The sequence below is a fragment of the Cylas formicarius genome, unplaced genomic scaffold, assembly GCF_029955315.1.
Source record: "Cylas formicarius isolate icCylForm1 unplaced genomic scaffold, icCylForm1.1 PGA_scaffold_4__25_contigs__length_36172078, whole genome shotgun sequence".
Lineage (NCBI taxonomy): Eukaryota > Metazoa > Arthropoda > Insecta > Coleoptera > Brentidae > Cylas > Cylas formicarius.
The window spans coordinates 18,902,367-18,924,688 of record NW_026844334.1 but is presented as its reverse complement, the minus strand read 5'-3'; the positions used below and the strand labels follow the sequence as shown (position 1 = coordinate 18,924,688).

The 22,322-nt window shown below is 31.9% G+C and overlaps 1 protein-coding gene and 1 long non-coding RNA gene across 2 annotated transcripts; one reads left to right on the top strand and one right to left on the bottom strand.

Moving 5' to 3' along the window:
* Nucleotides 1–253: 253 nt before the first annotated feature.
* LOC132700585 (uncharacterized) lies at nucleotides 254–17,648 on the top strand. The gene is made up of 7 exons (XM_060667997.1): nucleotides 254–411; nucleotides 11,863–12,068; nucleotides 12,222–12,357; nucleotides 13,181–13,314; nucleotides 15,899–16,015; nucleotides 16,164–16,296; nucleotides 17,514–17,648. The coding sequence occupies exons 1-7, from the start codon at nucleotides 351–353 to the stop codon at nucleotides 17,582–17,584; spliced, it is 858 nt and encodes a 285-aa protein (XP_060523980.1). The 5' UTR covers nucleotides 254–350; the 3' UTR covers nucleotides 17,585–17,648.
* On the bottom strand, nucleotides 16,214–22,317 carry LOC132701337 (uncharacterized). Its single transcript, XR_009618771.1, has 3 exons — nucleotides 22,274–22,317; nucleotides 17,450–17,596; nucleotides 16,214–16,346 (listed from the first exon to the last, which is right to left on the bottom strand). It is a non-coding gene; the product is annotated as an uncharacterized LOC132701337 (long non-coding RNA).
* Between the last annotated feature and the right edge of the window lie 5 nt (nucleotides 22,318–22,322).

The following is a 22,322-nucleotide window of genomic DNA, read 5'->3' as shown; positions in this document are numbered from 1 at the left end:
CAGCGTACTTCTAGAACGCGAATTAAAGATGTATTGCACCACTTCTGGCATTTGAATTCGTTAGTAATTTAAATATGTACAAATTAAAGAGAATTATCGCCGTATAAACATCCCTAAAAACAATCGACAAATGACACCGGGTAAGGCAATCAGCGGTCAGTGGGAGTGGCGTCGTTTTCAGCGAGACGGCGCGGCGCGACGCTGGTGAGTTTGCCACCGTTCCAGAGATTCAGTTTCCGAATGCGAAGCTTTCTGCTTTGACGAAAATCATCGGCATCAACTCGGAAGAAAGTTCGACTAAATATTTGTTTATTTTGGCTGTTATGTGAGACGCGTCCAAGTGCCCGACGATGGTTGGTGAATCCACAGGTTATGCAGTCCTGGTTCTGTTGATTTTCTTTTTTTCTATCGGTTAGTAATCTTAATTTATTATTTTTAAAAGATTAGCGAAAAAATTCAATTCATATATAATAGCAGCCGCTATTTTTTTTTGCTAATGAATTATGACGCTGCTCTACGTGGATGCATTAGTTCCCAAGACTCGCAACTTTTTAATGTTGATGATTGATGATTAGCTGTTTTATAGATTTATTGTACCATTGCCACTGACTTTTAGAGGTAGGAATTTAAATAGTATGGCGTGAATTCATTAGTTTTGGGATCGTTTAAAGGATAAAGCAAATAAGAACTAAAAAATCCTGCTGCGCTTCTTGTGGCATACTTTGTAACAAGTATAGGTGTAGATATTTTTTTGTTTTAATTGTAGTTTAAAAGGTTTTTAGAATTTTACAATGAGACTCTAGATAGGTAAGTATTAGGAGGATCTATAAATTGATAAATAGCCGAATAATATATTTAGTACTCTCAAAGATAGTGTGTCAAAATTTTAAATATTTGGACACCTATAAACTCAAACAAAAAGCAAGCAAGCAAATACAAAACGAAACAAATGAACATTGCAAAAAAAAAATAAAAAAATAAATGTAACAAAACCTGAAATAAACCTGTTTAAACTTAATAATAAAAATAAGCAAATATTTACTGCGGTTTAATTTTGCTTAAATTGCAGCCATCTTGTAAAATTCAAATTAAATGTAGCCGAAGAAAGCATGAATATCTGTACATTAAAACTTGATTCATACAAATAAATCACGAGACAATTAAATGGAAATTCCGTGAATAACTGCTAATTTCTATTTTACGAATATAAATGCAATTTAAACTTTACGAATTAAATTAAACTAAGTTTAACTGGAATGCTTGCAATTATACACTCAATACCCGAGGCAACTTAGTTACCGCTTATTTTTCATTGCTCGTATTTGCCCAGTTAGCATTTTAATGATAACGACTACCGACGGAATCAGCAAAAATTGCAATAAAAATCGTAAAACAATAAAAAGTTTTAGCAGTAACCGATTATTATTATTATGTCGATTCGAAACTGTAGGTGCCAAAATATTATAGTTACCCAGTAGATTTTGAAAAAGCGATTTGGGGCCGCTGAAACCATTGAAAGGTTTTTTGAAAGCCAACCAATGTTGTTTTATCAACATTTTCCTTTCGTTTTGCGCAAATAATATGTCCTTACTAACTCACTAATTAGTTATAAGCTAAACTCTCCCTAGAATGTGTGGAATGTTGAAATGGAGAAATTCTGACAGTCGCATACCTGCAATTTTCAATTAATTTTTTCTGACATAGAAAACATTAAATATTAATTAGTTTAATTTTTTTTTTAATTATCCAAGTGTTTCATAAAAAATTGTATAAGGCCGCGAGTTATGAGACCTACTTTTCTTATGTCAATTAATAGTACATTATGGAACACTTCAGTAACGAGTTTGTTAAGGTATAAGCGAGGTAATCAATTTCAAAGAAACTTCCACAGGTCACCGTAATACTATTTACAAATCATCTGGATTCCTCCTGCGTAGTTTCAGTAGAGCTCTGAAGAAGCCAACAGGATCATTCACAAAACGTTAGCAAGTTCGACTAATGAGAAATCCAGAATATATGTAAATAGTATAAAACACTTTAATATAATTTTATAATATATTCCGAAAACATCCGATCGCTCTCAACATGTGACTAAAACACCAGAAATGCTCGAGTTACCTTGCGACAATTTTTGATGACGCTGACGTTTTAAAGTGACAACTGGCGTACCCCTGATCAGAGTCTAATTGAGTAGTTTGCCGCAAGGAGTACAAAAATGTCACTTAGCTAATAAATAACTAGAATTACTCAACTATTCAGAGTTTAAAGCACCCAACCAATAATAATATAGTGACTGTTGTCAATATGACTAAATAAAATAGAACTTCACATATTTTTTAAATATATTTCTAATCAATTTGATTCATAACTTATAACAAAACATTAATTAAAAGATATAAAACTTAAATTAGCAGATTCTTTGATTTTAGCATTTCTTTCCTAGCAAATGTATTTCCAATTTCAAAATACTTACTCGTTCTCGAAATGCTTTGAGCATAGAGGAATATGGTTGGAACTTTCCTATATTAGCTATTTGTAGACTATTAAAATACATAAAAAATTGCAACTTTTATCTAAAACGGGTTGTGATTATTTGTTATTTATCCACTGTAAAAGGAGAAGAGGAAACGTTTTTCAATAGAACCTAACCTAGAAAATAAGTGAGAGTGTTAATTTAAATCAGTGTACTCATTATTCATAAAGTTATTTTACTTTAATACCTCCGTGTGTTCGTAAATTCACAAAAAAACGGACATCCAGCAGCAGTGTATATTTAGTTTTATGTGTGTTTTGTACAATTAAGTTTCTTTCAGGTCATTTGCCTATTGCATCCAAAAACTTAAATTACTAATTATAAAGTCTTTTTTTGTAAAACAACTAAAACTACACACAGTGTTTTATTTACATAAAACAACTGAATTCTGAAGAAAAAAGCTGGAAATAATTTGCTAGGAAGGAAATATTAAAACTATTTTTCTAAAATATTTCTTAGTCCACTAATGATTTAATGTTGGTAGCTTCAGAGAACTCTGCATTTAAATACCCAACTTTTATTTAATTTAACCGAAACTGAAGGTTTAATGGTTTAGAAGTTATATACCAAACAATTCTATTCAAGAATTTGAAAATATAAATTTGACGTTGGCTTCCTTCAATTGCCTGCACATAGCAATCTTCAAACACCATGCAAAACAAATCTGCTGCAGGGCTGGATACGAATATTACGAACGAGAGAAAAACTTTTGATATTAACAAATTTGTGCCTCCATTTCGCGTGGAACTTTTCGAATCCACTTCAATTCCGCGTTGCGGTGCCACTTTTATGTTTGTAAACAAACATGGATATCGTGCAAAAAACAAAAGAAAGAATAAGCCGCAAGTTTCTAAAGTCTTGGTTTGATTCTACACTTTACCTACTCCGCTATGTAATAATATAACTATATTTTTAATTCACTTTTGTTTGTATAAAACAACAGGAATTCGAAAAATCAAAAGGAAATAATTTATTGATATGCACTAATAAAGGTAAGGTAATAAGGTAATAACTTTCACAGGTCACCGTAATACTATTTACAAATCATCTGGATTCCTCCTGCATAGTTTCAGCTCTGAAGAAGCCAACAGGATGATTCGCGAAACGTCAGCAAGTTCGCTTAATGAGAAATCCAGAATATATGTAAATAGCATAAAAGACTTGAATATAATTTTTTTTAAAAACGTTGACAAATCGCAAAATAGAAGAGTTGTTTGCGTAAATATTAAATGAAAATAAAATGGTTGCCTGCATTCGTTATAATTAAATTATACAAAAAACGTAAAAATAAATATAATTAATAACATTAAAATGTCGCCAATATATCAAATATGCTAATGTAATAATAATCCACTGGGACTTCTAACATTCCTTCAGTTAAACCAATGGCTACTTTTTAACCCACAAGTGCTTTTTGCTCAATTTGATTGCCCCATATCAAGATCGCATGCCACCTTCACTCATATTAAACATAATTAACATATTATAAATACTATAACTAAATTATTTTTATAAAATATGCAAATTCATTTTTTATATGAATGAAGTGGTAAATAAATAGAAAATTGTATTAAATCAAAAGCTTCAATACATTTCTACACAAAATTAAAGGACAAAGATTAAATCAAGTGATGAACGACTATCAATTTATTTCTAAAGAAAACTTTCGTTTTTCGGAACGTTATTATGACAAATTGAAAATCGTTTCACAGGGTTAAACAGATTTCATTTTATTTATTCTAAATGATCACGCTGATTTGATATTTCTGTGAAAATCCGATTTATTGCCATAAATTTAATAATTGAAATACATTCAACGAATGGGTGACATTAGTGATGATTGCTACAACGGTATAAACTTTGTAAAGATTACTGGCAATTTTAATTATATTAAGAATTATTTAAGCACACTTTCTTTTTAAAAAAGTTATACTGAAAATTAATATAATAGTCGGGGGCTGGCAATCATTTGAGTTAACTTTCCTTCGATATTGGGCGCCTAATGACACTAAAAAAGTTGAGAGATCCATTAAGTCACTCAAACCGATTCAAATGAGCTATCGCTGTCGGTCTGACCACTCAGAAAGGGTATTTTTTCACAGAGATGTCGCACCAAAAGCGAAAGGCAGAAAAAGAGACGAAGAATTATAACATTAAAAACTCCCTTTAAATCTCAAAACGAATATTCTAACAAAGGGGAAGATAATTTTAGAAATCATTTTCTTTCCAACTTTTCAAAAATGGTAGACTCTTTGATGCGAGAGATTTATATTTAATGCTTTGATGGTTGTTAGCAGAGAATCTAAAAAGAAAGTGGTTCTTCTTTTATTAATTCATACAAATCTTATTTTGAAAGGATCCTAGAGAAATGAAAATAAACAAATTTACCTAAGTCACAGATGTTGTAGAAATTTGCTAGTGGCATTATTTATTTATCAAATTCACGCCAATAAAGGTACATGTTTTATCAAAAAAAACATACAAATAAATACAATACAGAAACAATACATAATAAGACAAAATATAAATTTTCCTTCACTCATACCACTTATAAACTCCCTCAGCAATCATTCACCTATTCTCCCAGTTGATACGGAAAAACTCCTTCCTTGTTTTACTCAATTATTATTGTGTTCTTAGTTTTTAAATTTGCTTTTATTAGTAATAAGTCTAATAGAGTCTGGCAAGTGATTGCAAATTGCAATAGCTGCTTCTCGTGGTAGTCAACCCAGTCAACACACAAATTTTATATCTTTTCGGATTAAACAGCTCAATTACAACTCTTTTCGCACTAGGACAGATAACATCAGAAACGAAATTTGAATTTAGTACCATGTGATGTAAAACTTTTAAATTGAAACTGTCACAAAAATTAAGAATGTTTGGCATTGGTTTCTTCAGAGATAGCACTAAAACTAGACAGAGCTGTATAAATGAGTAATTGTTAACTGTATAACATATATAGCCATTTTCGACATTGCAAAACTCGACATCATTCATATTACAATGTCGTTAAAATTACATAAGGATAACTTCAACTACACCCGAATAGTTTTCAAAAATAAATAATATTCTACATTCACTCGGGGATCCTATTTCGTTGCATTGTTGATTTCTAACTCCCGAAAATTGGAAACGAAATCTGGTTTTTGTTCATTTTCTCCCTTTAAATGGCCATTTATTTGGATCTAAGTGTCCATATGCCCCCATTTGCTTTGGCGGGTAAGCGGGCACAACTGGCCCTTATCGTTGGTTTGCCAGACCGCAGCTACTCGCTTCCACGAAAACTTACGTCAATAAACTCGCTCTAAACTCTAACAAGGGATTTAGAGTATGTGTTGTATTAATAAATGGTAAATCGTTTGCTGATCAAAGTTTGTTCCAGTTCTGTGTTGTGATATACTGGGTTGAACATGATTTACTGTCGCAGAAAATATAACTGTTAAGAAAAGCTGTTTATAGCCAAATTATAGAATTCTATTCCAAAAAAGGAGTTAAATGGATAAAATGTTCGGTAACCCTCATTACAACTAACCCTAAAGTGAAGTAAAACGCCATTTTGATAAAGAAGTTCTTAAAACGCCTATAAAACTTACGACATAAAAAAATCTCAATTTTTTTATGGTTACCAACGCACATTTTTTGCACCATGTTGTTGAATTTGAAAGTGTACGCAATTAGTTATCGAACACCGATTTTAACTACTATCAAATTTTTTCAATGCAAAAAATTGCATAGTATCGTTAATTTCAACCCTGAGTTAATAGAATAACAGCAGTAGTTTTCAAAGAATTGAATAATTATTATTAATTTAAATAATCAAGTAGATATTATTTTCTAATAAAATACATTTAGTTGAAAGTTAATAATTTCTTTTATTTTGACATAATTCTTGAGAGCAACATTTTTTTGAATATTTTGCTCAAATGAATAGGATAGTGAAATTGCTCTGGCCGCCTTTTAGTGTGAAATAGCAACTAAGCTTTTATGAATTTCAAAAAAATGTACCTTTCATTATTTACAAAATACAAATTGAAATTGTTTATACCTCGTGTTAAATCAATTATATGTCTAAAATGGATGCTCATTAAATGCAATACGAAAGGCCTTGCCCGTTAAATAAAAAAATCTCTGAGGACAGAAATCCCTAGCAGACCGTCTCTAACGTCTCTTGACGCTAATTCAAGAACCCTTACTTAAATGTCAACCCCTTGTAAGAAGGGTCCGTCGTAACGAAATTAAGTCAATCGTTCCAATTAAAACACGGCGCCCCTAGTGCCCGAAATGGCGCGATACAGAGCGAAATATAACGCATTAATTGAACATTTAAATCACCACCACTATTCCAAAAATGTGAACAATAACCAGTCCAAGGCGAAGCATATATGATGCTAATTACACATACTTAATGCGTATTTTATTAGACAATTGTAGTCCTTTCCAATCCTTTTTGCTTTCCTCCATTTCCGCTTTTTTTTTAATATTGTATTCGTGTGAAGCTGTGTTGTTTTGCAAAAATGTACTCAAAAACTAACGGTCGTAGAAAAAGTATAGTATACAACACGTTTGTAACCATTTGCTCCGCTGCGCTTCGCTCTTGCCAAATAAACTCGTGAGTCGTGAAATTTTGATGTCTTTTTTTCTCATGCAAGCCGTAATGTAAGAGCAATATAAATTAGCAGTTTAGTTGTATTATTGAATTGTCTCCATAAGAGAGTTATTAAACACCTCTATAACCATAATAGCTCTCTCGCCCAGATTTGTTACAACTGATAATGAATTAAATAACTTCTTGGTATCCGTTAAAAGTTTAGAGTTTATTGTCGTTGTGTCACGTTAAAGTGTCCAAGTCCAACGACCGACTACGCTGATAAGAAACAACAAACTACTAAACTTTTGCCGCCAGATTTATCACTCGTATCCAGATTCATTCATTACCAGGTGGCCTTTATTGCTCCACATTTCAAATTATCAGGCGAGTTATGTCGCCTTTCGGTAAGACGGGGGAGTAAACTTTTCGAAATTAACTTTCGCGGTACAGACTGGCACGAAAAGGCGCTGAAATCTTATTGATGTGGCGTGTCGGGCTAAATTGAAACGTATTTCGAGGTAATAATCGGCCGACAGCGGAATTGTTGCCGACCGGAAACAACAGCGTCTCCGCCTCAATTTGTAAAACTTGGTCCATTTTAGACGTCATCAGATTTATTAAAACCACTGGTTTCACCGACAGTTAATATTTTATATGTAATATCATAAATAAATAGAACAATAAAATAAAAAAAACTACTAGATTACTTCGCCGTTTGTATCGATATTATAGCTTTAAAAGCAAGTGTGCAATGTTAGTTTGTGGTACATATGATGTATAACTAAAAAATGATAGAGGATGTGTTATGCTTTAGAAAATTTGCAGCTCTTATATTCAATATGCTTTAGAAATATGCATATTATAATTCATTAATTTAAAGGATTTCGTATCTTTAATAATAAAGAAATGATAATGTATATTTGTATTCACTATTAATTACATTATTTACAGGGTGGATTGTGAGTTAAGGTGAACATTAATAACCGGTAAATTAAACATCCTAAAACTAAATAGGCATAATTGATAGTTTCTGAAATTGCAGAAAGTGTTTTTCCACACTAGAAATAATATATTGTACAACAAGTGCGGTAAACGACATTTGACGCACGAGTCTGTTTGACACGAGGGGAGCAAGTGTTTAATAAACGAATGACTTATAGTATATTATGCAACAAGTGCGGTAAACAGCATTTGACTCCTGAGTTTATTAGACACGAGCGGAGCGAGTTTTTAATAAACGAGTTTACCGAACGTGTTGCATACTATACTTTTTCTACGATCGTTAGTTTTTAGGTACATTTTCGCAAAACAACACGAATACATTGACTAACTTGACCGTCAGAATTGACAAACGTCAAAATTCAAACCGAAAACATCCGATTCCTCCCAAATCCGTGCGGTAAAATCCCGGAAATGTCCGAAGTGGCTCGGGTTCGTGGGAAACGAAACTGACATGGTAAAGTGACGCTTCCCGCACGCTACGACCATAGGAATACATTTACTGACATGACCGTCAGAAATGACACACGTCAAAATTCAAGGCGTGGGAAACACCTCCGAAAACATCCGATTGCTCCCAATCCCGTGCGGTAAAATCCGTGGGAAACGAAACTGACGCGGTAAAGTGACGCTTCCCGCACGCTAGATCGGTGTGTAATTAGGCATTTTACAGACGGGAGTAGAAAAAATAAATGTTACTAACTACTTGAAAGCTGTTTTTACAAATGATTATTGTATATCAAGTTTAGAATGACACATTCAATGACGAGAGTTCTTTCAAATATTTCAAAAGTCACCTGAATTTGTTTTTTACTTGGCATTTTTAAGAAATGTTGCAATGTTGACTGAATTCAGCAAAAACGGATTGAGTAGAAGAAGAACTATGCAGTGAATATGTCATAGAACGAAAAATAAAAATAGAAACGATGGCGAGCAAGGCGATATAGAGTTAGATTTGTCAGACATATTAAAAGAATGCACAACACCTTTTTAATTTGATTTTTTGATTTAATGAATAATCTGATCACTTAATTGATTATTAAAGGGAATCCAATAATCTGCGACCTGCTAGATCAACCAAAAAATAGCAAATTAAAAATCAACTATCGGAGCGATCTTCAAAAAATACCAAAGTGGGTTCCCATAGATCCACAATATTACGAATAACAAAATTATAGCTGCGTAGGCTACGCCGATAAATAATACAAGTCAAAAAAAAACTTTCATAACACCCAAACCGAAATATGGGAGAATCTAGACCGTTTAAGATAAGGGCGCCGACGTAAATTTTAAAAAATGTAAAGTAAAAGCGTAGTGATGGAATTTCTTCCCATGTTACTTAAAAATTCACAACAAAACCTATTCTGTGATAATTTAAAAATATTAAACTGTTCACCTCTGAGCAGTATACTTCGAGAGTGTAACAGATTGGTAAGAGAGTCAGATTTATTTAATACAAATATCCTTGCCATAAGACCTGCAGTTTTACTAATTTTCTTTTTTGTACAATCCTCCTTCTTTTTTAGTGTAACTTGGTATGTAGGTTTCTTTTAATCTAATCTTGTATCTGTTGGTGTGCGCATAAAAATATAAATAAATAATTATATCATCTGGTTGAAATTCGCCAGGAAATGCAATGTCTAGCTTATCCTTGCTTATATTAAAAACTAAATAATAAAGAAGCATCTTCAGCCAATTATTTTTAGTCAGTTTTATCATTGTCTTTTTCTTAAATATTTCCTTCCTGTATTTTTATTGAGGGTTCTCATGATCGGCTTGTTAGTAACTTTTTAAATTCCAATAAACCCTTCAGCACAATGTAAGCAGCGAAAAAGTGGAACGAACGAAATGACCTACGTGTCCGTAAATGTGTTCAATCAAATTAACGACCCAGATAGCTAGAAAAGAGATTTACCATTATTGAATAAACCCGTCAGTTGTCATCAATTTTCCCACTGACTGGTCACCAGCTACCTTCTTTTTGCATTCATTCGACATTAATTAATTACAAAATTACTTGATAAATATTTAATTAATTATTTTTTTATTTATAATGAATCTCTTAATCACTTTTTTCTACTCCCTACTTAAAAAAAAACTAAGCACTATCGTGCGCAAAGTCAGCTTCGTTAAACACTGACGCAAGTTACTTCACGGTCACGGTTCTTCAGTAGATTTTTGCCACGTCACACGCCACTTAGAGAATGTATTTATGCTGTTTTACAAAAAAGTTATGGTCGTAGAAAAAGTATCAAATCAAACTTGTCGCTAAAATGGAGCTTATCATAATATACCGTAAGTCTTAAATAATGTGCGCGATCGGAAAGTCAGGTGTCAATTGTGCAAGCGAAATAAGAAGAGGACTTTCGGGATTTCTGAAACGTAAACGAAAAGTTAAAAATCGTTTTCAAACTTACCAAATGAAATATAAAATATTTAGGTACCCTAAAAATACACTTTGCGAAACTTGTGATTTAAATAATCGAAACAGTCTCTAATAATAAATGTAATTAAAATAATAAAATATGTAATCAACATTCTAGGCGAATTGCAAGTGACACATATTATTCTACAGGGGGGCCTGTTTAAGAGAGGCATACATCTTATCTCGAAACCTATGAGTATTATAAAAAAAAAATTGAATGAATTTTTTTTATTACTTCAATAGTCACTCAATTACATACAGGGTGGTCAAATAAAGGTATTTTTTTAATGGAACACCCTATATTTTATTACATTTTTAAATACTAATTTAAAAGACGAATTCAACGATATACATAAATCTCTATATATCTGTCTCTAATGCGCCGTTGTTAGCGAATATCGTCGGGATTCAGGTTATGTTAGGTTTGTTCGTTACATTTCAAAACACGCCCTTTAAAAGTCTAACGATATCTTGTATTATATTTTAACGCAATTAATTAATTAATAATGGTTTAATTTAATTAATTTTAATTTAATTTAATTAAGTTAAATTTAATTTAATTAATTTTCATGTAATTTCATTAATTTTAATTGATTTAATTAATTTTAATTTAATTCAATTAATTTTAATTTAAGCATGAATCAATATTTACATCTTTACCAAAAAAAACTTTATGAATTTCAGACAAATAAGCAAGGTAGAAGATCGGTTAAAGTGTGGTGGGGTATTTGTAGAGATAGAATTTTAGGGCCAATATTTTATGAAGACAATTTGACTTGACGGCAATGCGATTTTTAGATTTATTAAGAAATAATATTGAGAATTTCATTTGCAATATCATTCTTAAAATAGAACATAGCAACAAGCAACAAGATAGCGATATCACCGAAGTGCTGATATCAGTGAATGTTTAAATCGAAATTTTAGACAATGGATTGGGCAACATGACACCCTCTGGTCAGCAAACAAGGAGCCTGGATTTAAACCCACTGGACTACTTTTTGTGGGGAATTTTAAAACAATTGCCTTGCATTATTCAAAATGGTGGACATGTGGAAAATTTTTGATATCGTATGTTCAACGAGTCATGTCAATTTTTGATCTAAATATACAAAAATACTGCTATACATTTAATACAATTAATATGTTTCATTTAGATTTATTTTGGCAGCCAAATTGAAGTTTGAGCCTTATTTGCACCAGTTTGTCATAGTAAGAAAATCTTGTTAACCATTATTTGATTGTCGTTTATTTGGACCCCACTAATTATTACTTATACTTATACTACTATTATTACTATATACTTTTTTCCAGAAATTGAAGGCGTTAAAGATATTGCAGTCTCTATTCCGATGGCAGCGCGGATCTTGGACACAGTAACTCTGCATTGCAACTACGATTTAGAAGGCGAACCTTTGTATACTGTAAAATGGTACAAAGGTCAAAACGAATTCTATAGATTCATTCCAAAGGAGCTGCCCAACACTCAAATATTTCCACTGCCAGGAATAAACGTCGACGTACGTAGTAGTTTACCTGAATTTGATAGCCAATGTTTCATTTGACTTAAAGTTATTTACATCTATTTGAAAATTTGTTTTTCATTGTCCATCCCGTGTATGTTCACATTGAAATGGTTTAGAGCCATTGAAAAATGACGAAGCTTTTTCCAGTTAAGCGAAAGTACCCCCAATGAAATAGTTTTAAGAGATGTCCAGCCTGAGGTGACCGGCAGATACACCTGCGAAGTCTCTTCCGATGCACCTCTGTTCGATACAAAAATGAATTCTGGTTACATGTACGTTGTAGGTAAGCGGTTGAACAAGGTCATAGTAATTTCGATAGCGCATGAAATAATACAGAACGTTTTCTTTTCACCATTTGACTTTAATTGTAAACTATGAAAGCATGACAGTTTACTAGACTCATTTAGTACTTGCCTTTAGAGATTTGCGGTATAGTTTTATTGTGAATCCGGTGGTATAGTGAAATGTAAACAAGAAAAAAAAATTGAAATAGCAAAAGATATATTCGATTGTTGAGAAATATGATTTGACGATATGGCCGATATATTATTTCGTAATTTATCACGGCACCGCCCATTTTACTTGACAGGAATTCAATAACTTTTTAAAAAGGTCGTGGGTAGCTTAGCTGGGTTTTGCACGGGACTAATAGTAATCCATCATTACATTGCAATTAATATCCACTTCTTTGCGTTTCAATAATCGATCAATTTTGAAAATATATATCAACACAACAGAAATTTCAATATACGCAAAAAGAGATTTACAATTTATATACAAGGTGTTTACTTGAGGGTATTAACTTAATTTTTAATTTAAAAACAAATTCCTGGACCAAGTAGAAAAATTCATATAAATATGCCTACTAAATTTTTTGGTCATCAACATACGGGATGACAAAGTTAGTTGAAATTTGGCAGTGTTATTTGTGAAAATAAGTAAGTAAGCTGACAAAGAGGCATCTTTAGAAATCAAACAAAACATTTAAAAAACACTGTCCCAAAACACCTGACCAGTGTATATAATAAAACAAGCTTTGACTGTAGCAAAGTATCAGAACTGATGTTTCGTATACGCACCATTAACAAAAACTTCGTGCGTTTCAGATATTCCTATTGAGGATCCGGTGTTGGCGGTCGAAAAAGATCTTCTCGACATAGGTGAAGTGATACTGGCAAATTGTACGGCACCTCCATCTTTCCCTGCCACAAACATCAGCTGGTATCTCAACGGCAAAAGGGTAACACAATTAATTAAAATGTTTAATTTAATAGGTGATTAGTTTCTGCCAGGAAAGTTGTGAACACCGTTTGGGTAACAATACCCTCCTTCGTTGGTTTAATTAGATTTTTTCCCTGAAAATTGGCAAGGCAAAAATTTATTTTTGAAGTGAGGGCCTGGTAGAAGACTTTCCGAAATAGCAAAATATTTAACTGTCCGCATTTACCAAGACATACCAGATTAATAAGGAGTAAATGTTATTTCCGCTTAATTTCATTACGCAGAAAAAAGTTAAACCCGTTTTGTTTTCACCCAAGCAAACTCTAAGAAACTTATTGATTTAATGTTTTTTCTTATTGCCAGAAACGTTTATTTTATTTGCACTGACGAAAACAGAATTTTTAATTGACACGATTGGTTCTGTACTTCATGTAGAGAAGGGCAGTGTTGGATTTATTAGTCCATTCAACATGCGCATGTGCGAGATTTGACCAACATGGCAGTTGACAGATCGTCAATAAGTTTGGATGTGGCATTTTTACAGCCATATTTTCTTAACATGCATATGTCTAGATCTCGTTAGATGTTCTGGGAAAAGGAGTCAAATGCAGGTTAGTGGGTGAAATTTAGAGGCTTGCGCGGAAAATCATTACCTTCTCTACGAAAATATCAATGCCGCCTGCGGCGCATCAATTTTTTCCGTAATAGGGCCACTATATAGTTACTTCACTTCGAACGACGAAACTAATGGTTTGATTGAGTGTAATATTTTCTATGAATTATAAAGGAATGTCACAAAATAAGTGACACACGAGGAGCTAAAAAAATAGTAACTTGGTGGTACTACAGTGCTGTTAAATTAATTTTATAAAACTTACCACTTACCAAAGATTTTTAGGGCATATACGGTCGCATGAAGTTTACATGGACGCACAAATATATTTTTATCACAGACTGATAACCGCCAGTACAAAATACCTCGGTCAGCCGCCCTCCGGTCTAGATAGAGTATAGATAAACGAACATCAGAATTCCCCAGCCGCCCAAAAAATATGCAAATAAGTTTCAATTTGCGAAAGCTTGTAACTTCGTGTTGTAAAATCCGGACTTTAATTTTATTTTTGACTGCACCCGATTTCGCCGGGGACACCGAAGGCAGTAAAGAGATCCCTACGTGACTTCATTATCGGTAGGGGATGATTTCGCATACGCACCATATGACGCCCCGCGTCGGGATTTGCATTTCCGAGCAACTACATATTTGGGGCGGATTTAGTGGAAGGTTAAAAGCTTCGACGGGACGATCGGAATTTGATCTGATTAAAATTGTCTAAATGTGAGTTTTGAATTGACAAAGATTTGGTAATCTAGATTTGACGTTTTTGCTACAGAGATTATTATCGTTATGAACATAAGTAATGTACCACTAAAGAAGACGCTATAATAATTTTGCCTAAAATAGTAAATTTTGGGACTGATAAAATACGGCTTTTTTGTACTTGTACGTATAAGTAGGTTGTGCATGTAGCTGACATTGTCAATTAAAAACATCACAGAGTAACTAAGATTCAAGACTGATTTAAATAATTGGAAATTTGAAAAACCTAAAAAATAACTTAAATGAAAATCACGAAATGGAATTAATTTATTTTTAATTACTTAAGAATCACCTACATTAACAAAATTACAGTTATTTTAATGTATTAAACAACACACAGTAATTTTTAGACTACAACATAATAAAACTTAGCCTAATTAGTAAGTAATATTTTTACTAATTATTTAGTAAAATAAGCTGTTATTTGTATTATTGTATGTATTGAAGTAAAGTTCACTGGCTCCGTCTCAGTTTTTGTTTGACAATGTGTAACACTTTATAATATCGTAATTTTCATCAAATAGATACATTTTAAATTACTTAATTAATGGAAAGTGCAAGTTTCAATTCAATAAATAATGATGGTGATGACTGATGACATTGCAAACTATATGCACGTCCTACTTGTCCATAAATAAACGGTATCTTACATCTTCACCACATTTCATGACAGATAACAAAACCATATATGACTGAAAAGAACTCTTTCGTTTTTTAAGACCATAGTCAACTATGATTGCCATATAAAATAAAAAAAGTTGAATTCATTTGTGGGAAAACGGAAAATTATGACAATAGATCTAAGTGCGCCACTGAATTTGATCAATAAAATGCACGTTTTGGTCAGTTTTTGGTTTTTACCATTAAAAAATGTACATTTTTTTATCCCTTATATTTTTTTGATACGCCCAACTCCAACTAAGACAATTTTATGCAAATATGAAGAGCCAAAACTATGATAAATATTAAGGCGAAAATTGTAACACACTTTGCCAATATGGTTGTTGTGATTAACAGGATTAAATTATATTTTAGTGCTCCTTTCCTTAGCTGCTGGATTGTTAACATTTGGATTTACCACTAATTTTGATACCGAACTATTACTGGACTTTATAAAAACTGACCCTCTCCCCGCTTCCGAGAGTGAAAAAGTGGCGATTTTTGCAGACGTTCTGAGAATAACTTTAGTTTTTCCTTAAAGTTTACTTTTTCCTCTTTATTCCAGATTACCAACAATTACTTAAAACAAACAGAGGTAACTAATGAAATATTGACTTCAATAAGGAAGCGTTTTGTCACCACGTCCGTTTTAAAATTCGAAGTTGGCGATAGTACATTTGAAGTAAGTTTTGTTTCTGAAAATCTATACATACAGTAATTAAGCAACAATTGTTTATTGGTAGTGAATTTGAATTCCATTTTCGTTTTCAAATGAGCTCTTATTACAAAATCTAGTGAAACGTATTTATCCTTAAATTCTACTATTTTAGGAGGGAAAGGCTGTACTCAGTTGCGTAGCGTCTCTATTTAATATATACAGAGGGGAAAAGAAAGAAATAATAGAAGAAGCCAAACCGAAGCCGAGACCTTCATCAGTATTGGGTCCTAGAGGAGAATCATCAGGTAAATACAAATATAATTCTAAACATCCTTATCGAAGAACTAAGACAGACCTGGAACAAATTTAATGTCTATTATATATTTGATTGCAAAAAATACATTTTTTTTCAGTAAGGACTAATTTCACTTCAAATTAGATTGAATACAGCAGAAAGTGTGTACAAATAAAGTATAAATAAATATCTTTATACTTTTTATAATAATAGAAATAAATATACTTACTTTATTAATTTTTATTCTTTATTTATTTATTTATTTAGTTATTTCTTAATTTAATTTATTATTTATTTCCATAAAAAAAAGAAAAAGAGACAGGTCTCGAATTATAAAGGCTTTTCATCATTGTACAGGTTGTTATTCAAGTGACCGACATTTCTCAGGGTGATTTCTCAAATATTTTTAGGGTTAAAGGTTACTATACACGTGTGGCGCGAGGTAATACCGATTTATGCTGAGATAATTAATATTAGTGAGAGTGTTCTTTAAAAAAATGCTGAATTTTACTCTCTCAACTGTATTTCAAAATTTTATTATATTTGTATTTTTTACATAACAAACAACAAACCACAAACAAAACGGATTGTAGAATTGTTTGCTTTTTTAAAAACACATGTCTCAATTACTTCTTACTAAAATATTTCGAAAACGGTTGTTTCTGGTGATTTACTGAATAGTTCAATTTTTTTACCAAAAATATAATACAGGGTCGTATAAAACAGGGGATAAAAGACATGTGGGTGAAATTTCTTCCCCCTATGAGTAAGAGCTAAATTAAGAACAAATTCAAATTTCTCATACCGAAACACCTAAAGGCACAAATTTTAAGCCACAGGTGATTTTAACTTATAAATCGAATTAGCTTAATTAACAAGTGATGTTCTTAACTAACTCTTTTTAACTAGTGGGAGAGGTTTTGAGGATTATAATTATTTTTACTTGGTTTCATTTTGATGTATTTTAATTTTCCTCTATATATTTTAACACCATTGTCGAAAACTATATAACCACGTTATGATCTATGTTGATATGAACATTTTTAAAATTTGTAATGCAAACAAATGTACGTTCAACGTTCTTTGAAAAGCACTCCACGCGCCACGTAAGGCGAAACCACCAGAGCAAACATTTCGAAAATTTAAATCTAGTCCGCACTTACTTTCGACTGAAGATTCGTATCCAATCGAGCAGATATTCAATTATTGTTTCTATTTGTGTTTCAGATTGCTCACGGATCCATGTACCGATCGCGCGAGTTTTAATATTTACCCTGTTCTTCTGGAAATACCGGTAACAAATAAAACATCTGGAATAAAAGAAACTAGCGTTACAACTTCATTATTTTCCCTCAGAGGCGCAATCAAACACTGTAAATATGTACATATGTATGTTTAAAGAAACAAAAGCGCGTTATTCTGTTTTACGATGGTATTTATAAAAGGATGTAGCTAAGTGGAAATAAAGATATTGTTACATTGTCGAATAATTATTATAATCAAATCTCGAAATTCAAGAAAAGGAACGATGCAAAATTGTCAGTTTTTTATTACACCAAAGAGCACCTGCTTCACAGTTTTTCTTAGTTAAATTGGGAACCCAGGGAACTTTGACACCAAAGATACGGGGTTAGGTGAATACCATTATTCATTAAACTGCTCCGTGCTGTCTTCTTACAAAGCTCACTGCGTTCCAAGAAAATCAGTGATTTAGGAAAATAAAAACTGAAATATGGAGATAACTCATATCAGCTCTCCTTATCACAAAATTTATAGTTTTTATAATTATATTTTTTGAGGTTCTTTTTTTAAAGTTTGCAAATTTTGTGCTGTTATTGATTTTTTTGGACACATCCATTTCACAAATAAAGTTCAATATTTTGAAAAAAAAAATCAATAAAACAGTAGATCAAAGTTTTAACATGCGTATAAAAATTTCATTTGCCAGGTACGTAGATAGTAGTAACTTAAAAACCTAAACTGGAAATTAAAGAGACACTAAAAAATGTGCCTTTATAAACTTTGCCATGCAAACAATAACTACGAAAAACATCGAAAAGCTATAACTAAAAAACAACCGACCTATAGTTTTTGATACATGTCGAAGTAGGTGATTTGTAAAATAGAAGAAGCAACTATCAGATAAGTAGCCTTTTAACACGTAAACAAAAAAAAATAACGGACCTATAAGATTTTGGCAGAGAGCTACTGTTCTTAAAATTATAAGAAACAAGAATTATCATGGCACGTAAACAAAAGCAAAGCTATTCTAAAGTGAAAGCAACAATCAACTGACCTGGTTTTTGGAAAATAAACCAAAAGTACTATTTTCAAAACACATTTCAGGTTCTTATAAAAGTGACTATGATATTTTTTAATAGCATTCCTTTTTAGCAAATCGATTAAGCCATTAAATTTTTTCTATGGAATTGGTATAACATCTTGATAAGCATTGTCTAGATTTCAGTTTCACTAAAAAATGTTTTATAGAAAAACGTGTCGGGTGCATCTTCTTCTACTTTGAAAACACGCGGTCATTTATTTTGACAATATCGCCTGAACTGTCCCAATGAAGTTAAAAGAATTTTGAGTTACTTTTTCAAAATAAAAAAAAACATCTCTAGTACTTTATAAAGGGTTCCCGCCTTCTTCGTGCTTTTTACCAACGAAAATACAATTAACTAAAAATGACTATTTTCTGATATGTGCCCATTATTGCATCCAGTGAGCTATATTGGCACCACGTATATGACCTTTAATTTTTAGTAGTAACGCGCCTACATAGACAGAGATCTTGTGACCGTTTTGTTACGTCGACTAGATTGTTTAGCTGTTAGCGCGGTACCTAGAATTATTTTAAAAAATAGTTTGTCAATTACGGGTTAAATCATGACCTAAAATTTAAAACACTCGTTCGCTTCACTATATTTATTTTAGTAGGACATAAGGTTTTTGTCAAATATATACTTAATGTAGAAATGCATATTGACAGCTTTTGTTTATTGTTGCTATTGTCAAATAAAGTTTTAACTTTTTTTACATTTTTACATGGACACTAATAAAATATCACAACAAAGTAACGTTGAACTAAAAACGAATTATAGACCATTAAAAATAAAATCAATTTAAATTAAAACAAAAATAAATTTTCAAACTTTGAGTGGATTAGTTTATTTGTGAATATCCAACATATCCAACTTGGTTTAAGAGCAATCAAAAAATAAAATTGAAAAAATAAATAAGAAAAATTTTAATAGGTAGTCAAATAAAAAATGTTTATTTATCGAAATTTAACTAGGGAATGCAATCATGTTTTGTGACAAATCCTTTTGTATTAATTTCCTGTTAACTGGCTTCAAACTTTTTATAGAAAATTCGAAGACAAAAATAATCATAATGGCATTTCTTCAAAAAGAAGTACGATATTCAATACCACTAAGTGAAATAAATAACTGAAGAACTGTTTTTACATCTAACCCGATGGTAAAAAATGGTATATTATTCCAAAAATTTAACATAACTCTGTACAAAATTTTTAATCGCCTTTAATCACAGCACTTCAAGCAGTTGTAGAACTAGGACAGACCTTTTGTCTTATACATTGTTTCATGTCAAATTTTGTAGGTATATTTTGCATACATTATAGTTCTAACTTACTCAATTCATAATTTTTTATTTGCAACAAACTTTTTTATTAAAAACTAAACATACTTTTATTGTCAACCTTAAAACTTAGTTCCACCTTTTGTTGTATAACGACCGAGAAAATATTAATTATTTAAAAAACAATATTTTCAAAATTAAATGCAATTACAATTTAATTTCTCCAAATATAACCAATATTCCTTCATATCATGTTCAAAATTACTTACCTTGTTTCTTTGCTTAGTGTACCCTGTAACCACTTTTTCAAGCAGCCCTTTCAGCTATGCTTAACGAATTCTTTAAAAATATAATTGGCGGGGTGGGAACCCCAGGAAGACTGAAAGGAATTAAGGATATGGGATAAGGAACAAAGGATGGGAAAAGCGTTAATGGAATAGGATCAGAAAGGTATCACAGTTAAAGGATGGTTACGGATCACATCAATTTTAAATAATATTATGAACCAAATTAATTGATGACATAATATTGAGATCTGAATTCTAAGCACTAAAATTAATAAGGTTCAAATTATTAGAGATCCTTAACCCCAAAAAAAAAAAAAAAAAAGTTAAATCTGATAAGTGTCAAAATTTAAAAGAAAAACCAAACATGGAATACAAAAATGTGGGATCTCTAATAAAATAAATCAATAAAATATATAGGCATTATATGATTGTGAAATTGAATATTGCACCATCATACCTGTTACAATAATAAAAATATAATGCTGGATGATGAGTATAAAACAATTTTTCTATACACAGCCATTATAAGGAGCGAATAATTTTGTGTAAATATATAAATTACCCGAAATGGAAATTATTGGTACCTTATATCAACTGCATAATTTTTTGTAATCGAGATTTTAGTAATTACAGCTTTGTACTTTACTAACAAAAATACCCGTCATAATTGACGCTCTTTAGATTTTTTTTCATTAAACAACAAAACAGCATTCAATACGATGTTGAGTTATACATACGTATTACAAAATTGAATTGACCAAACAAGAAACATTTATATGAGAGTTACTAAAACTACAAAAAGCTAGGTTTTTATTCATTACCATTGTTTCAATACTCACAATAAATCAGTGCTTGCCCCGTTTAGGGCGGTAAGAGGAATTATTGAAACAATTGCTAATGAAATACATAGATTCTCAAATGCTATTTCGTTGCACCTGAAATGTAACATCTAACATTTATCACACACATTTGAGCGGTGCTCTTATTACAAACTCAAATTTAAAACTCTTACAATTTTAACAATTGAACAAAAATCACATTTAAGAGATAGACTAAATCAAATGTTTGAAACACTATACCTACCTAAACCTATGGCAATCACATTTCCAAATGATGATTGCATATCACAGGGCGGCTGAACAGGACAATCACTCTCATTTTAATCATTATTCTTAAATGTAGGAGATTTTAAAATTCAAAATCACATAAAGACATATTGTCGTGTTCACTCGCTACCAACTGGCTAAATTACATACTCTCCATTGTGTTCACTCATCATAAAAAATATATAAAGAAAAATGTCTTTAGTTTGTGTTACTCAATAATTGATAAAGTATGGGCTTGCAGATCAAGCTTGTACCTTGAGCAACAGTTTAAGCTGGTGTGCTATATCTTGGTGTTGTTCAATTGTAGGTTTTACAGCGGCACAAAAAGGCAACATCATAGTTCGGGTCGTTTGCATCCAGTGCTGAGGAGGTAATGGCAGCGCAGATGGTAATGGAGGCTCGGCAAATTTGCAGGCAGCATAATGCCCTGTCAAAAATCCCGGAGACGATCTGTCACCGGAGGCAGCCCTGGTTTGAACCCCCTTAATTGGGGATAACTTTAGCATAGACTCGCTAGGTTTTCTTGGCGAAGTCAAACCCTTTGTAAATGTGTTACCTCGTACTTTGCCTTGAACAACTTGGCCACTAGCATCAACTTTTCTTGGCATAGCCATTGTAATTCGTTAAGCGTTCGGTTAATTCCACACTTCACAATGACTACTACACTTTAGCTTATGTCTTTTTATGATATTAAAATATTTATTTCTCCTTTCGGGAGAATATCACAGGCCAAGATAATGAATTTTGCGCTTAAAAACCATCACAAATCAACTCCGTAGTTATACGACGCATTTTACCAAAATGGACGAATAACGAAACGAAAACAAAGAACTCGACTTCACCATATGTGATAAGGATAAAGATGTAAATTCGGCTTAAACGAATTCTCCGACGTCTCAAATTTTCGCAAATAGTGAAGTCAAATAAATGTCAAAGCTTTCCTTTGCTTTTGAACGCAAAATTCACGAACGTAGCAAAAAACTTAATTCACCTTGGCACAACAAAATAAATCTCTCTCTCCATCACTGATTTCTCACATC

Excerpts from the sequence above, each read along its gene's own strand:
- LOC132700585 (XM_060667997.1), top strand. The coding sequence starts at position 351 with ATGGTTGGTGAATCCACAGGTTATGCAGTCCTGGTTCTGTTGATTTTC. Across the intron at positions 412-11,862 it reads GATTTTCTTTTTTTCTATCG|AAATTGAAGGCGTTAAAGAT; the intron begins GTTAGTAATCTT and ends ACTTTTTTCCAG. Across the intron at positions 12,358-13,180 it reads TGGTTACATGTACGTTGTAG|ATATTCCTATTGAGGATCCG; the intron begins GTAAGCGGTTGA and ends CGTGCGTTTCAG.